The sequence below is a fragment of the Lagenorhynchus albirostris genome, chromosome X, assembly GCF_949774975.1.
Source record: "Lagenorhynchus albirostris chromosome X, mLagAlb1.1, whole genome shotgun sequence".
In the NCBI taxonomy this organism is placed as follows: Eukaryota; Metazoa; Chordata; class Mammalia; order Artiodactyla; family Delphinidae; genus Lagenorhynchus; species Lagenorhynchus albirostris.
Genome location: NC_083116.1, coordinates 59,965,276 through 59,984,702, shown reverse-complemented (window position 1 = coordinate 59,984,702; position 19,427 = coordinate 59,965,276). Strand labels below are relative to the sequence as shown.

The 19,427-nt window shown below is 34.3% G+C and overlaps 1 protein-coding gene across 1 annotated transcript in view; it reads right to left on the bottom strand.

The window, feature by feature from the left end:
* Window positions 1-19,427, bottom strand: part of HDX (highly divergent homeobox) — a 148,938-nt gene that overhangs the window by 25,669 nt on the left and 103,842 nt on the right. The window contains exon 5 of the mRNA XM_060138433.1: window positions 8,089-8,296. Coding sequence (XP_059994416.1) covers window positions 8,089-8,296 — 208 coding nt within the window. The remainder of the gene's footprint in view (window positions 1-8,088; window positions 8,297-19,427) is intronic.

Genomic DNA, 19,427 nt, shown 5'->3' with positions numbered 1-19,427 from the left:
AAATAAAACTACCATATGATCTAGCAATTCCACTTCTGGGTATTCACCAAAGAAAATGAGAACACTAATTCAAAAAGATATATGCACCCCTATGTTCATTGCAGCATTGCTTACAATAGCCAAGAAATGGAAGCAATTTAAGTGCCCATTCTAGATGAATGGATAAGGAAAAATCTGGTATACACACAGACACACACACACACACACACACACATATACACACAGTGGAATATTACTCAGCTATAAAAAGAATGAAATCTTGCCATTTGCAAAAACATGGATGGGCCTAGAGGGTATTATGCTAAATGAAATAAGTCAAACAGTGAATGACAAATACTGTGTGATTTCACTTATATGTGGAATCTAAAAAACAAAACAGAGGAACAAACTAATCAAAAAGAAATAGAGTCATAGATACAGGGAACAAACAGGTGGTTGTCAGATGGGGTGGGGTGTGGGCAGGACAGAAATAGTTGAGGAAGATTAATTGGAAGAAACTTTCAATTACAAAATAAATTAGTTACAGGTATGAAATGTACAGTGTGGGGAATTGTAGTCAATAATTATGTAATATCTTTGTAGTGACAGATGACAACTATACTTGTCATGGTGAACATTTTGAAATGTATAGAAATATTGAATCACTATTTTTTATATCAGGAATTAACAAAGCATCATAGGTCAATTATACTCCAGAAACAAACTCATACAAAAAGAGATCAGATTTGTGGCTACCAGAGGCAGGGGTGGGTGGATGGGAGATTGGATGAAGGTGGTCAAAAGGTACAAACTTCCAGTTATAAGATAAATAAATACTAGGAATGTAATGCACAACATGACAAAGATAACTAACACTGCTGTGTGTTATAAATGAAAATTGCTAAGAGAGTAAATCCTAAGAGCTCTCATCACAAGGAAAAAAATTTTCTATTTCTTTAATGTTGTTTCTATATGAGGTGGGGGATTTTTACTAAAACTTTTGTGGTAATCATTTGATGATATATGTAATTCGAATTATTATGTTGTACACCTTAATCTTATACTGTGCTGTAGGTCAATTATATCTCAACAAAACTGGAAAAAGAAGTTTGCATACTGTAAGTATGAATGAGTAGTCAATCACTGGCTGTCATACTAATAAAACAGCAATGAAATTTTTTTAAAAACCCTGATAGTTTAAAAATGAGAAAAGAAAAAATAAAAGAAAAGTTAACTCAGAAAAATCAGTGTACTAAAAAGTTCTCTGTGCTGAGCTAGGAGAAGTGGCTAATTCACAGTATAGTGTGTCTACAAGATAATCCTCTGTCTTAAGATTTCCCCTACCTCTATCCCTTAGAAAAATAGGGCTAATGTTTCTCTCTTTTCTTTCTGCACAGCCATGTCATAGATTGTTTGGATAAATACTAGTGGAAGTTCTCAGCCCCTCGGTAATGAACAATTTATTTCACCATAGAAAGCAGAACAGAAATAGTTATCAGTTCTCCTAAGATTTTTTGAGTCCATTCCTTCCCATGGAAAGACATATAAGGGTGCAGTGTATGAACATGGGAAATGACTAGGAGGAAAACATTGCTCATCCAGGAACTCACATATGAGTGCATTGAGAATTAAAGATATTCAGGGAAGTTTTACCAGAGTTTTAATGCAAAGTCCACTAAAAATTCAACTGATTTTTTTTCTATAAAAGAATGGTTCCTAACCCTCCTACACTGTGGGTGGGAATGTAAATTGGTACAGCCACTATGGAGAACAGTATGGAGGTTCCTTAAAAAACTAAAAATAGAGCTACCATATGACCCTGCAATCACACTCCTGGGCATATATCAGGAGAAAAACATGGTCCAAAAGGATACATGCACCCCAATGTTCATTGCAGCACTGTTTACAATAGCCAAGACATGGAAGCAGCCTTAATGTCCATTGACAGAGGAATGGATAAAGAAGATGTGGTACACATATACAATGGAATATTACTCAGCCATAAAATGAGAATGAAATAATGTCATTTGCAGCAAAATAGATGCACCTAGAGATTTCCATACTGAGTGAAGTAAGTCAGACAGAGAAAGAAATATCATATGATATCGTTTATATGTGGAAACTAAAAAGAAACGATAAAAATGAACGTATTTACAAAACAGAAACAGACTCACAGACTTAGAGAATGAAATTACGGTTACCAGTGGGAGAAGGGTGGAGGGAAGGGATAGTTAGGGAGTTTGGCATTGACATGTACACACTGCTATATTTAAAAAGGATAACCGACAAGGACCTACTATTTAGCACAGGGATCTCTGCTCAATGTTATGTGGCAGCCTGGATGGGAGGCGAGACTGGGGGAGAATGGATACATGTATATGTATGGCTGAGTCACTTTGCTGTGCAACTGAAACTATCACAACATTGTTAATTGGCTATACTCCTATATAAAATAAAAAATTAAAAAAAAGTGGTTCCTAGATCGAGGAAATTTTATTAATTATTAGGACATTTCAAATCACCGTATTTCAAGTCCTGTGTAATCAGCAACTAAATGAAATGAAGGAAGGGAAAATTGTCATCAGATTTAGATGCAGAGCTGGTATTAGTACTGGTGCCCTATAAATAGGAGTTATATTGCTCATCAACAGATCTTTACTGGTATCATTCCTTAGAGGTTTGCCTTACATTTCTGTTCTCACTTGCTCATAGCTTGGTAAACAGTTCTGCTTTACCAGCAACAGATTCATCCATGATTTGATGATTCTTTTATAAGATGCATATAAAAACTGTTTTGAGGATTTCTAAAGTAAAAAGGTATGAAATTATACAGCTGAATAAAGCATGTTTTCTTTTGCTTATAGGTAGCTTACACATCTGTAAAAGTTTGAAAGCTAAATACTGTCAATATGTCTGGTTATTACTCAACAAAAGCAGCTCTCTTAAATGGAAAATAAATAAGTAGAATACTAATCAGTGAAAGCTCTAGTGGGCACTTTATGTGGTGGCCACATGCTCACACTAAGTAGCTGTACGCAGAATTATCTTTCATGTGCATATCCACATACATAATAGGTACAGCTGAAAAGAGGCTTTGTTATAAAATTTAACGAATTTAACATTATAGATGTTGTTTCTATACTTTAGACAGTTCACTTCTCAGGATAGTATAAATCTTTAAAGTTGCTCAACCATAAATATATTTTGGTAGACACAAAACTTGAAATTAAGGAGCTGAGTCATCTATTACATTTGCTAAAGTTTGCAGTTCAGTGTGGGGGGTGAATCCAGGTAGCCTTTTCGTTTTCAATGCCAACCACATATCCTTTCACTTCACCTCCACACATGGAAAGGCAAAGGAAATGGGAGAAACGAAGGTGGAAAGTAGGAGGAAATTAGAGGTAAGTCAGAAGCTCTGTATCAGGGAAGTACCTACTCTCCCAGAAGCAAAAGAATGGACTTGAAACCGCTAAAAGATCAACAGCACTTTTTTGTGACTTTGGCTAACCCTGCCTTTTACTGTGTTTTAAAAAATAATCCTTGTTTTTGCTCGTAGAGTTCTTTTCTAGAATATTTTTAAGTGATTTTAATTGTTTTTTGACATGTAAAATGTGAGCCCTGATTTAAAGACATTTTTTTTCTTCTAAGACATTTAAAAGACTCTAACCCTATTGAATCAACAGCTGTATTATAAAGGACCTTGAGTTTCAAGTTGTTAGTTTTCTGAAATAGTATGGGAAGCTACTCTGATTATCTTGCCTCCATATCTCTAAGATGTAATTAATGGAAACTCAAAGTAAACATACATTCGACTACAGTTTCATAATTGGAAGAGAATATGGTCAGCATATTTTAAAGGTATTATGTTAATCTAGGCCGGATGATACAATTCCCTTAATTGTCACAAAAGAATCACACAGTTAAATCAGATTAGTATTCTCCATCAGTAAAATGAGGATGATAACAGGACAGCACTAGTAGGAAACCATACGGAAAAAGACTCTTCTCAGTATTTGAAAATTCTTTTATGCTTTTATTTTGCAATTTCTGATGAGAATGAAAAGGTTACCATGCAGCTGTGAAAAATAAGCCACCGAGAGGAATCCTAGGCAATCTCACTTCCCATCAAGTGTTTTTTGATTCATGCATTAAATTATCTCTCATTTTTCTCATTAGATCTTGATTACTATGTCAGCTGTCTAGAGAGCAAGCTATTAAATGACAAAGGATGCTAGCGTAGGAGCAGTGGTCCATTAGCAACCTTAAAATTAACTCACTTTTTTCCCATTAACTATTTTATTTTTTAAAATTCCCTTTTAGGTGGGGAAGATGGAGTTGGGGAATGAAACTCCCCTTAAGGGCTTATATAATTTCCTTTTATCAGAATATTTCCTCACAGTTCTCTGACCCACCCATAGAAACACACAAATCCCTACCTCCCCACTATCCCTCAAATAGCTGCCAGACATCATTCTCTAAGGATCTATTTAGAATCACTGAAAATATTTGTACACAAAAGCTGCACATAATTAATGTATACAATTTGGTGAATTTGAACTTGTATATACTTTTGTTACCACCACCACAGTCCAGGTAATAAATGTATCCATCATCTCCAAAAGTTTCCTTGTGTCCCTTTTTTTGTGTTACAAATGCTTAACATGATTTACCCTCTTAAGTTTTTAAGAATACAATCACTTATTACTAACTACAGGCACTGAGTTGTTCAGCAGTTCTCTGGAACTTACTCCTCTTCTGTAACTGTAACTTTATATCCATTGAAAAACAGCTCCCCATATCCCTCTCCCTCCACTCCCTCATACCACTGTTCTATCGTCCACTTATGTACTTTTAACCACTTTAGATGCCTTATACGCAACCTCTATGAGACCATTGAGATAATGATGCCTCTTCCTTCTGAAATCGTTTTCTTTCCTCGGTTTTGGTAATAACATACTATCCTGATTCTCCTATATCTGAATGTTCTTTCAATGGCTCCTTTTTCTCCTCCAGAAATCTGGATATTTCTCAACACACTGTCCTTGTCTATCTTCCTTTCTTGTTTTCCATTTCTCACCTAACTAAATTATCTTTTTCTATGGCTAGACATTTTTTTTTGGCCTCGATATGGGTGACTCCAATATTTCTTCTCATATCTTACCCCTTCTTCTGAGCTCCAGACCCATATTATCCAAGGGTATGCTGGTCAGCTCCACATGGATGTCCTGTCCTCATTTAAAACTCAGCCCATGCAAAACTGCATTCATCTTCCCACATTATCCTATCCATTTAGTGCAGTAACAAAAATCTTAAATGAATTTGGGGAGGGGTATTGGGTAAAGGTATGAACTAAGTTCATCTAGAAGAATCAATGTACTACAAGAGCTAAGAATGAGAGCCTTTCCAGATCTTCAGATATCTTATAAAACCACAATTATAAACAATCAGATCAATCTAACATAATAGGAAATCCAGAATTTAATCCATGTGCGTATGTATACATACATGAATTTGTGTCTATCTCTCTCTCTATTTCTCTATCATCTATCTATCATCTATCTATCTATCTATCTATCTATCTATCTATCTATCTATCTTTGATTAAAAAAAGCTACACAAACTCACTGGAAAAATGCTGACTTATTCAACAAATAGTGTAGGGGCACTTGGTTAATCATTTGGAAAAAACAAAATTAGGTATTGTCTTCACGTATCTTAAAGCAAAACAATTTCTAGGTGGGATAAATATCATGTTGTAAAAATGAAGCCATAAGGATACATGAAGCAAATATGGGGTATGTTTACATAATTGTAGTACAAGGAAGGATTTTGTAATCCTGTCACCAAAGTCACAAACCATAAAGGAAAGAATTGGTATATTTAACAATATAAAAATTACAAACAAAAGTGCTGACATTTGAAAACCCCATAAGCAAATTTAGAAGGCAAAAATAAACTGGAAAATATAGTGTGAATAATACCCTGACCGATAAAATAAAAACAAACAAAATGGGCCAATGCAAAATTCTCTCTTTCTATTACAGATGTAACACCCCCACTATATATTATATGATTCATTTATATGAAATGCCCAGAAAAGACAAAGTTATATAGTCAGAAATCAGATCTGTGGTTGCCTAGGTTTGGAGGTGGGAGTGGATACTGGCTGAAAATGGGCTCAAGGAAATTTTTTGAAGTGGTGAAAATATTCTATAATTGGATTTTAGTGATTTGAAGAGATTATTCTAAAATTTGATTTTAGTGATGGTGATGGTTGTACAACTCTATAAACTTAACTAAAAATCATTGAACTCTACTTTTGCAATGGATGAATTTTATTCTATGTAAATTAAACCTCAATAAAAGTGTTCATAAAAAAGGTGTCAGAAGAGGACTCTTTCTATGCTTGAAGTCAAATGAAAAATACTTCTCATGGACAAATGGTATGATTACATGTTATTATTTGAATTCTCATTTAGGGAAGCACTGAGAAGTATTATAAAGATGATCCAGCCTAATTCCCTTATTTTGCAGATGAGAAAACTAAAGCCTGATGAATTAAATACTTTGCCTGAAGTCACATAATCAGCTAGTGGAAGATCTAGGACTCGTACCCAGATTGTCCAACTACTAGTCTGGTATTTGTCACATTACATCATACTCTCTTTGATTACAATGCATTTAAATTGCTCTGACCCAAATTGACTAGAATTCCAATAAAATTAAAACGATCATATACTATAATTTATGGATTGTTGTAATAACCAATATTTTGAATCATGGAGATCATTATTGTGGTAGATGAGTGTCACTTTTTGTGATGACAATGTGGGAGACTGCTTAGGTGGAAGCATTAAAGATCAAAAAGGTAAAATACAACTGTTGGTGAGGATATGGAAAAAACGGGGTAGAGCCATTATGAAAAACAGTATGAAAGTTCCTCAAAAAATTAAGAAAGAAACTACCATATGATTCAGCGATTCCTCTTCTGTATATATCCAAAGGAAATGAAATCAGTACCCCAAAGAGGTATCTGTGCTTCCATGTTCATTGCAGCATTCGTCACGGGATGGAAACAACCTAAGTGTCCATTAACAGATGAATGGATAACGAAACCGTGGTATACATATACAATGGAATATTAGTCTTTAAAAAAAATCCTGCCATTTGCAACTACTTGGATGAACCTAGAGGACATTATGCTAACTGAAGTAAGCCAAACACAGAAAGAAAAGCATTGCATGATCTCACATGTGGAATCAAAAAATGTCAAATACATAGAAGCAGAGAGTAGAATGGTAGGTACCAGGGTGAGGAGGTGGGGAAAATGGGGAAATATTGGCCAAAGGGTACAAAATTGCAATTACATAGGATGAATAAGTCTAAATAACTAATGTAGAGCATGATGACTAAAGTTAACAATACAGTTGACCCTTGAACAACATGGGGGTTACAGGCACCAACCACCCTGCACAGTTAAAAATCCAAGTATAAATTTTGACTCCTCCAAAACTTAACTATTAATAGTCTACTGTTGACCAGAAGCCTTACCAATAACATAAACAGTTGATTAATACATATTTTGTATGTTATATGTATATTACATATATTTTATGCATTCATGACATACCTTTTTCTTAACTTTTTCGATATTTCTAGGCTACATGGTTTGTCTGCAAGTTTTTCCAAATTGTTGCAAATCTCCAAAAGTTTTTCCAATGTATTTATTGAAAGTAGACCAGTGCAGTTCAAAGCCATGTTGTTTAAGGGTCTACTGTACTATATTGAATGCTGGAAATTTGCTTTGGAAGTAGATTTCAGGTGCTCTCACCACACACACACAAAAAGGTAACTATGTGAGGAGATGGATATGTTAATTAGCTTGACTGTAGTAATCATTTCACTATGTACATGTATATCTAAATATGTTGCACACTTTAAATATATACAACTATCATTTTAAAATAGAATAAAAATATGTCTGTTCTTTTCAAATATTTAACCAAATGTTTTGAGGACTTTAGATTTGAAGTGCGGTAAGCTGAAAAGCAAGTAAAAAACCATCAAATTCACAGAAGATATCATTAGGAGATGGAGCATATAAAATACCTTGCGAGCTTCCTTCAGACAAACAGATGGATACTTCATCATTTCTGTCATTATCCTCTCCTACTTCAGGACCAGCTTCCTCTCCTGGTGTGAGTGCAGATAAAGAACCAGATTCGGGCTGCTCAGAAAAATCAGCAGGGCCTCCTCTTGGAGGTGGAACTTCAATCCCCATTAAACGATATTTTCTTCTTCGATTCCCAATCCAAGTCTTTATAAGAGAAATAGAAGAGAAAGTTTTGTAAAAATAGAAACCTTAGCAGTTCTAGCCATTAAAATAATGAATGGATACAGCATAAAATATGATTAAAAAGAATAAGTAGATACCTAGAATAATGCAGTTTTATTATTACTCAATAAGCTAAAATAAAAGTAGCTGCTTTTATTTTAAAATACCTTATTAGAAGAAATATTTATCTAAATACTCAGACTTTCAAGCAACATGCAACCTGTCGCAGAACACTTTTTTGTTTTTGTTTTTATTTCTGGTGAAAATTATCCACCAAATATTTCAAAAGAAACATGAATTGGTTCTTTTCTGAAAGGGACCAGACATGCAGCTCTAGCTATAGTTCATATCCCATTTCCAGTCTTGCTCTTTGTACGTGAAAATGTGCCTTCTAGTAACTTTGTTTGGCTCCATAATGACTACCTGCGTATTTTAAGTATTCTAAAATTGCATTTTATTAGATTTAGAATCAATTTTTAAAACTTTTTATAGTAAAATAAATTTCGAGTTACAGGAAGTTGCAAAAATTGGTCTTCATTCAGTTTCCTCCAGTTTACATTTTACATAATTATAGCACCATAACAGAAAAAGGAAATTGATATTGTACAATATATGTGTACAATTCTATGTTCCTTTATCACACCATTCTTCTCCTCCCTCCCACCATCCTCAACTCCTGGCATCCACCAATCTGTTTTCCACCTCTATAATGGTGTCATTTTGAGAAAGTTATATAAATGGAGTCATACATGTGACTTCAAAAATTTCAAAAAATTGGCTTTTCTCATTCAGCTTAATTTCCTGGAAATTTATTAAAGTCACATACATCAATAGTCCATTCATTTTTATTGCTAAGTATTCTTCCATGATACTTATGTACCATTTTGTTTCTGTTTCTTTGCAATGTTTTTTTAACCCTTCACTTGGAGGACACTTGGGTTGTTTCTAATTTTTGGCTATTATATACAGCTAAAAATCTTCTATGAACAATCATGTACAGGTTTTTGTGCTGATGTAAGTTTTCATTTCTCTGAGATAAATGCCCAAGAATGCAACTGCTGGGTCAAATGGTAATTATATGTTTAATTTTAAAAGAAACTGCCAAATTGTTTCCATAAAAGTTGTGCCATTTTATATTTCTACCAGCAATGTATGAGAGATCCAGTTTCTTGGCATTCTTGCCAGGACTTCGTATTATAAGTAATTCTTTTTCTTTTAGCTGTTCTCATTGGTGCATGTAGCAATAGATCATCAAGTTCTTAATTTAATTTCCCTAATGGCTAGTGATGTTGAAAATCTTTTCATGTGCTTTTTGCCATCCATATATCAGTGAAATGTCTCTTCATGTCTCTTGTACATTTTGTAATTTTTGTCTTTTCTTTAATATTAAGTTTTGAAAGTACATTATATATTCTAGATATGAATTTTTGTCAGATAAGTGGTTTTGCAAAATTTCTCCCATTCTGTAGCAGATATGAGTTCTTTGTCAGATATGTGGTTTGCAAATATTTTCTCCTCATCTGTAGCTTGTATTTTCATCATCCTTGTCTTTTACAGCACAAAAGTTTTTTTTTTAATTTTGATGAAGTCCAAGTTACTGCTTTTTTCTTTTATGGATTATGCTTTTAGTCCTATTCCTAAGAATTCTTCACCAAGCCCTAGGCCACAAAGATTTTCTCCTATGTTATCTAAAATTTTTATAGTTTTATTTTTTAAACTTAAATCTCTGATCCATTATGAATTCACTTTGTATAAGGTGTGAGATTTACATCAAGGTTAATTTATGTTTTCCTATAGATATCCAATTGTTCCAGCACCATTTCTTGAAAAGACTTCCTCCATTGAATTGCTTCTGCACCTTTGTCAAAAATCAACTAAGTTGGCCATGGTTGTGCAGGACTATTTCTGGGCTTTCCATTCTGTTCCAATGATCTATACGTCTTATCACCCTGCCAATACCACAGTCTTGGTTACTGTAGTTATATAATAAGTCTCAAAATTGGGTAGATGGATTTCTTCCACTTTATTGTTTTTGTCAAGAACTGTTTTAGCTATACTAGCATATTTCCTTTCCATGTGAATTTTAGAATTATCTTGTCTACATCAACAAACAATCTTGCTGGAATTTTATAGGAATTATGTTAAACCTGAATATCAATTTGGGGGGAATTTACATTTTTACTATGTCGAGTCTTCCAGTACATGAACACAGAATGTCTCTCCATTTATTTAGAATTTCTTTTATTTCTTTCATCGGTGTTTTGTAGTTTTCAGCATACAAATCCTGTACATGTTTTGTTAGAGTTACATGTAAGTATTTGATTTTTTGAGGGATTGCAAATAATTTACTCATATCTTAAATTTCAATTTCATTGCATTTATTTTTACTATATAGACATGCAATTGATTTTTATATGATGATCTTGTATCCAGAGACTTTGGTGAATTCACTTATTAGTTGTAAGAGTGTTTTGTAGATTCTTTATGATTTTCTACACAGCTAATCAAGTGTATCTTTTATTTCCTTTTCTTGATTTATTGTGCTGGTTAGAACTTCTACTACTATATTGAATAAAGGTGTTTAGAGTGGACATCTTGTTTTTGGTCTCAGAGGAAAAGCATTCTATTTTTCACCATTAAAGTATGATGTTAGCTGTAGGTTATGGGTACTTGTAGATTCTTTTTTGGGGAGACTTTTTTGAATTCAATTTCCTTAATAGTTATAGGGCAACCTAAATGTCCATTGACAGATGAATGGATAAACATGTGGTATATATATACAATGGAATATTACCATATTCCATAAAAAGAATGAAATAATACTATTTCCAGCAACACAGATGGGCCTAGAGATCATTGTATTAAGTGAAGTCAGACAGAGAAAGACAAATATCATATGATATCACTTATATGTGGAATCTAAAATAATGATACAAATGAACTTATTTACAAAACAGAAATAAGACTCACAGACATAGAAAATAAACTTATTACCAAAGGGGATAGCGGGGTGGGGGAAGAGACAAATTAGGAGTTTGGGATTAATATATATACACTATTATATATAAAATAGATAACCAACAAGGATCTACTGTATAGCACAGGGTACTATATTCAATATCTTGTAATAACCTATAATGGAAAAAAATCTGAAGAAGAATATATATATATATATACATATATATGTATATACATGTAACTGAATCACTTTGCTGTACACCTGAAACTAACACATCATTGTAAACTAACTATACTTCAATTAAAAAATGGTTAATAATAAATAAATGAATGTATATATTTTTATGTTATTCTTTAGGTCCTGTGGTCCCTAGCAGATGTGAGGTCTTTACACCCTTCACAGTCTTCTTATATTTGTTTTATATATAATGTCTAGGGATTTTAGTTGTACTTACTGGGAAGGATAGGGAAAATTATGTCTACTCCAACATTTTTTGGAAGCTGCAGTCTAAAACCAATTTTATTCTCAAGTTTCTCATGTAATTTTCAAAAAGCTCATTTTATATGATTAGAGTTTGTAACCTTTATAATTTTGCCATATGACTCTACAAAGTAGAATTGTCACGCCAATCTACAAAGTGGAAGAAGAATTCTTAAAACCTGTATATTCTCTTTTAGTGTAGAAAGTCATTCAATAGCATTTCATAATTTCAGATCTAAATTTGATTATGGTACCATTTCTTTGTATACCAAGTAGAATTGCTTCTATACAACAAGGTCCACTTCAATACAAAGCCACCTTAGATATTCTCTAATGTAAATAAAAAACATGAATAAAGTTAACTTTTACGTGGTAAGATTTTGCAAAAAAAAATCCAGGGCAAAACAGAAGAACTATTCAGTTAGTCCAAGAAGATTAATTCTTCTTTATAATTTTTTTTTGGGGGGCATTTTCTCTTCAAATTCAGGATATGTAGTACCTTTGATGTATTTAGCATTCAATGCTAAATGTGAAACCTGAAACATATGGATTGCTTTGTAGGCTCCCAAGTGAAAATTACCTGGTAGAAAAGGAAAATATTTATGGATATTATTTTTTCTAGTTTTGCTAAATTCTCCCATAGGTGAAACACTATTTTAAAGAGTATAGTTCCATTTCAATTTCCCAGTATATGGTCTCATTGAGAATAAGCTACTAGACTTCAGAAAAAGTAAAAAATTTCAACTTCTTACTAAAGTTCCATTAAATTGTCATGTACTTTCTCTATTTCCTGTCTTTGAATACGACGCTTATCAAATACTGATGCTTCTTTTTCACAATAATCTTAGACACAGATGCTTGGGAAAATGATGGTGTGGGCAGAAGAAGAACGATACCAGTTTTCTTAGGATGCTTTTGGCTTCCTTTGGGTCATAAAGGCTTGGGAAGAGAGAAGAAGACAGAAAACAGAAGCCAATGTCCATTTATTTTCAACTTCTTTTTTCACCCTTCTTGGGAGAAATGAATGATTATATACTGTATAATGATAAAGGTATAATAATATGTGAACATTGGGACTATATGGAAATTTATTACATACTAGGGCTGACATAGTTCCTCTCTGGCTATTTCTCAAAACTGGAAGGCACCAGGAAAATAATTCAGTATACAAACATAATCTTAATGGGTTTATTACATTTTCAAAGAATCATAGATGATGGAAGAGATCTTGGAAGCCAACTAGCCTAACCTTCCATTTAAGGTAAAAGTTTCTTCTTCAGCATTATAGGTGGATGGCTATTCAGTCTTTGCATGAAAATAATAGGAACATGGAACATACTACTTTATAAGGTTCCTCAGTCAAGTTTTTGGATAGTTTTTTTTTCCAAAAATGTTCTCCCTAAAACTGAATCAGTATCTATTGTCTTATTAATTCTAGGCCTTGGTTCCAGTTTTTCACTCTGGATCCACCTTACTCCAAATAGCCTCTTCTACATTCCAGCTATCAATTATGTAAAGAGTATTTATTCCTATTTCTGGCTGTGCCATGTGGCTTGCAGAATCTCAGTTCCCCGACCAGGGACTGAACCCAGGCCACGGCAGTGAAAGCGCCAAATTCTAATCACTAAGCCACCAGGGAATTCAAGTATTTATTTCTTTGTTTCAAAATAAATACCCGTAATTTTTTATAATACAGTTTTTCAACCATTTTATATGACCCATGGTCAAGTTTTTTTTATCACTCTGGGACTCAGATTCCTTAACTGAGGAAACTGGAAATTGAGATAATTGGTTTCCAAATCTTTAGTCTCCTGGATAAATTTTATCCCTCCAAAGTTGCTCATAAATTTATAAAATAAGTATCTTCTATAACCATTTGTAGAATAAGTATCTTCTATATCCATAACTCCAATGTATTGACAGCTCAAATATATTGGCTATTTAAAATGATGACTCTCAGGCCCTATAAGTTTCTAAGTACATTTCTATTAAAATAATTAAAAAATAATATTCCAAACTGCCATTAGTTTAAATGTATATTATTATATATTTTTATTCTGTGTGCTATAAATAGAGGGCACACCTTTCTATTAAACATTCATTTGTTTGAAGGAAACCCTCTTACAGTGTTGGTAGGAATGTAAATTGATGCAGCCACTATGAAAAACAGTATAGATATTTCTCCAAAAACTAAAAATAGAACTACCATATGACCCAGCAATTCCACTCCTGTACATATCCAAAAAAAAAAAACCACTAATTCAAAAAATACATGCACTTCAATGTTCTTAGCAGCATTATTTACAATTGCCAAGATAAGGAAGCAACCTAAGTGTCCATCAACAGATGAATGGTTAAAGAAGATGTGGAACACACACACACACACACACACACACACACACACACACACACACACACTGCAATACTACTCAGCCATGAAAGAACAAAAAAATTTGCCATTTGTAGCAACATGGATGGACTTGGAGGACATTATGCTAAGTGAAATAAGTCAGACTGAGAAAGACAAATATGTATGATATCACTTATATATGGAATCTAAAAACTACAGCAAATTAGTGAATATAACAAAAAAGAAGCAGACTCACAGATACAAAGAACAAACTAATGATTACCAGTGGGGAGGGGAAGGGCAATATAGAGATGGGGCAGTGGGAGGTACAAACAGTTGGGTGAAAGGCTACAAGGACGTACTGTATAACACAGGGAATATAGCCAGTGTTTTGTAATAACTGTAAATGGAGTATAACATTTAAAATAGTATAAAAATTTCATTCTTTCATTCCACAAATATTACTGAACATCAAGTACATACCAAGCACTGTTCTAGTGCTGGGGATAGAATAGTGAAAAGGCAGACCTGATATACACCCTTGTAGAGCTTGAATTTACAATCCAGAAGATGTATACACAATAAACAAATAGACAAGAAAAATACAAATCACAAAATTTGACCAATTACTATGGAGGGAAAGAACCAACTAGAATATTTAGCCACAGTGACATAGTGTAGTGAAGTGAAATCCTTTCCAAATTTGCCTATCATCAGAATTGCTGGGGCAAAGGAAATATATAGATTCCAAGGTCCTTCCCTGAAAATCCTGATTAGTAGGCCTAGGATGGAGTGAGCTGTATATTTTTTTAACATATTTATTGGAGTATAATTGCTTTACAATGGTGTGTTAGTTTCTGCTGTATAACAAAGTGAATCAGCTATACATATATATATATCCCCATTTCACCTCTCTCTTGTGTCTCCCTCCCACCCTCCATATCCCACCCCTCTTGGTGGACAGAAAGCACTGACCTGATCTCCCTGTGCCATGTGGCTGCTTCCCACTAGCTATCTATTTTACATTTGGTAGTGTACATATGTCCAAGCCACTCTCTCTCTTCATCCCAGCTTACATTTCCCCCTCCCCATGTCCTCAAGTCCATTCTTTACATCTGTGTCTTTATTCCTGTCTGAACCTAGGTTCTTCAGACCTTTTTTTTTTTAGATTCCATATATATGTGTTAGCATACGGTATTTGTTTTTCTCTTTCTGACTTACTTAACTCTGTATGACAGTCTCTAGGTCCACCAACCTCACTGCAAATAACTCAATTTCCTTTCTTTATATGGCTGAGTAATATTCCATTGTATATATGTGCCACATCTTCTTTATCCATTCCTCTATCAATGGACACTTAGGTTGCTTCCATGTCCTAGCTATTGTAAATAGTGCAGCAATGAACATTGTGGTACATGACTCTTTGTGAACTATGGTTTCTCAGGGTATATGACCAAAAGTGGGATTGCTGGGTCATATTGTAGTTCTATTTTTATTTTTTTAAGGAACTTCCATATTGTTCTCAATAGTGGCTGTATCAATTTATATTCCCACTAACAATGCAAGAGGGTTTGCTTTTCTCAACACCCTCTCCAGCGTTTATTGTTTGTACATACTTTAACTATGGCCATTCTGACTGTTGTGAGGTCATATCTCATTGCAGCTTTGATTTGCATTTCTCTAATGATTAGTGATGCTGAGCATCCTTTCATGTGTTTGTTGGCAATCTGTATATCTTCCTTGGAGAAATAACTATTTAGGTCTTCTGCCCATTTTTGGCTCGGGTTGTTTGTTTTTTTAATATTGAGCTGCATGAGCTGCTTGTATATTTTGGAGATTAATCCTTTGTCAGTTGCTTTGCTTGCAAATATTTTCTCCCATTCTGAGGGTTGTCTTTTTGTCTTCTTTATAGTTTCGTTTGCTGTGCAAAAGCTTTTAAGTTTCATTAGGTCCCATTTGTTTATTTTTGTTTTTATTTCCATTTCTCTAGGAGGTGGATCAAAAAGGATCTTGCTGTGATTTATGTCATACAGTGTTCTGCCTATGTTTTCCTCTAAGAGTTTGATAGTGTCTGTTCTTATTTTTAGGTCTTTAATCCATTTTGAGTTTATTTTTGTGTATAGTGTTAGGGAGTGTTCTAATTTCATTTTTTTACATGTAGCTGTCAAGTTTTCCCAGCACCACTTACTGAAGAGTCTGTCTTTTCCCCATTGAATATTCTTGCCTCCTTTATCAAATATAAGGTGACCACATGTGTGTGGGTTTATATCTAGGCTTTCTATCCTGTTCCATTGATCTATATTTTTGTTTTTGTGCCAGTACCATGCTGTCTTGATTACTGCAGCTTTGTAATATAGGCTGAAGTCCAGGAGCCTGATTCCTCCAGCTTCATTTTTCTTTCTCAAGATTACTTTGGCTATTTGGGATTTTTTGTGTTTCCATACAAATTCTGAAATGTTTTGTTCTAGCTCTGTGACAAATGCCATTGGTAGTTTGAAAGGGATTGCACTGAATCTGTAGATTGCTTTGGGTACTAGAGTCATTTTCACAATATTGATTCTTCAAGTCCAAGAACATGGTATATCTCTCCATCTGTTTGAATAATCTTTAATTTCTTTCATTAGTGTCATATTTTCTGCATACAGCTCTTTTGTCTCCTTTCAGTTTATTCCTAAGTATTTTATTATTTTGGTTGTAATGATAAATGGGAGTGTTTCTTTAACTTCTCTTTCAGATTTTTCATCATTAGTGTATAGGAATGCAAGAGATTTCTGTGCATTAATTTTGTATCCTGCTAATTTACCAAATTCATTGACTAGCTGTAGTACTTTTCTGGTAGCATCTTTAGGATTCGCTATGTATAGTATCATGTCATCTGACAACATTGACACTTCACTTCTTCTTTTCCAATTTGGATTACTTTTATTTCTTTTTCTTCTCTGATTGCAGTGGCTAAAACTCCCAAATCTATGTTGAATAATAGTAGTGAGAGTGTCTTCTTCCTGATCTTAGTGAAAAAGGTTTCAGTTTTTCACCATTGAGACCGATGCTGCCTGTGGGTTTGTCATATATGGCCTTTATTATGTTGAGGTAAGTTCCCTCTATGCCTATTTTCTGAAGGGTTTTTATCAGAAATTGGTGTTGAATTTTGTCAAAAGCTTTTTCTGCATCTATTTAGATGATCATATGGCTTTTATACTTCAGTTTATTAATGTGGTGTATCGCATTGATTGATTTGTGTATATTGAAGAGTCCTTGCAACCCTGGGATAAACCCCACTTGATCATGTTCTATGATCCCTTTAATGTGCTGTTGGATTCTGGTTGCTAGTAATTAGTTGAGGAATTTTGCATCTATGCTCATCAGTGATATTGGCCTGTAGTTTTCTTTTTTTTGTGACATCTTTATCTGGTTTTGGTATCAGCGTGATGGTGACCTCATAGAATGAGTTTGGGAGTGTTCCTCCCTCTGCTATGTTTTGGAAGAGTTTGAGAAGGACAGTGTTAGCTCTTCTCTAAATGTTTGATAGAATTAGCCTGTGAAGCCATCTGGTCCTGTGCTTTTGTTTGTTGGAAGATTTTTAATCACATTTTCAATTTCAGTGCTTGTGATTGGCCTGTTTATATTTTCTATTTCTTCTTGGTTCAGTTTTGGAAGGTTGTGCTTTACTAAGAATTTGTCCATTTCTTGAAGGTTGTCCATTTTATTGGTATATAGTTGCTTGTAGAAATCTCTCATGATCCTTTGTATTTCTTTTTGTTATTTTTTTGAACTTTTGACTTTTATTTATTTTTATTTTTTTATACATCTTGTTCTTATTAGTCATCAATTTTATACACATCATGGTGTACATGTCAAACCCAGTTGCCCAGTTAATCACCCCCCCCACCCCACACACACTGCTTTCCCCCATTGGTGTCCATATGTGTCTTCTCTACATCTGTGTCTCAATTTCTGCCCTGCAAAGCGGTTCGTCCATACCATTTTTCTTGGTTCCAGATATATGCGTTAATATACACATTTTTTTTCTCTTGCTGACTTACTTTATTCTGTATGACAGTCTCTAGGTCCATCCATGTCTCAACAAATGACCCAATTTCATTCCTTTTTATGGCTGAGTAACATTGCATTGTATATACGTACCACATCTTCTTTATTCATTCGTCTGTTGATGGACATTTAGGTTGCTTCTGTGACCTGGCTATTGTAAATAGTGCTGCAAGGAACATTGGGGTGCATGTGCCTTTTTGAATTATGGTTTTCTCTGGGTATATGCCCAGTAGTGGGATTGCTGGGTCATATGGTAATTCTATTTTTAGTTTTTAAGGAACCTCCATACTGTTCTCCATAGTGGCTGTATCAATTTACATTCCCACAAACAGGGCAAGAGGGTTCCCTTGTCTCCACACGCTCTCCAAAATTTGTTGTTCGAAAACTTTCTGATGATGCCCATTCTAACTGGTGTGAGGTGATACCTCATTGTAGTTTTGATTTGCATTTTTCTAGTAATTACTGATATTGAGGAGCTTTTCATGTCCTTCTTGGCCATCTGTATGTCTTCTTTGGAGAAATGTCTATTTAGGTCTTCTGCCCATTTTTGGTTAGGGATGTTTGTTTTTTAAATATTGAGCTTCATGAGCTATTTATATACTTTGGATATTAATCCTTTGTCCATTGATTCCTTTGCAAATATTTTCTCCCATACTGAGGGTTGTCTTTTAATCTTGTTTATGGTTTCCTTTGCTGTGCAAAAGCTTTGAAGTTTCATTAGGTCCCATTTGTTTATTTTTGTTTTTATTTCCATTACTGTAGGAGGTGGATCAAAAAAGATCTTGCTGTAATTTACGTCAAAGAGTGTTCTTCCAATGTTTTACTCTAAGAGTTTTTTTTCTTTTTTTTTTGTGGTATGTGGACCTCTCACTGTTGTGGTCTCTCCCATTGTGGAGCACAGGCTCCGGATGCACAGGCTCAGTGGCCATGGCTCACAGGCCTAGCCACTCCATGGCATGTGGGATCTTCCCAGACCAGGGCATGAACTTGTGTCCCCTGAATCGGCAGGTGGACTCTCAACAACTGTGCCACCAGGGAAGCCCTCTAAGAGTTTTATAGTGTCTGTTCTTACATTTGGGTCTCTAATCAATTCTGAGTTTATTTTTGTGTATGGTGTTAAGAAGTGTTCTAATTTCATTCTTTTACATATAGCTGTCCAGTTTTCCCAGCATGATTTGTTGAAGATACTGTATTTTCTCCCTTGTATATCCTTTCCTCCTTTGTCATAGATTAGTTGACCATAGCTGTGTGGGTTTATCTCTGGGCTTTCTATT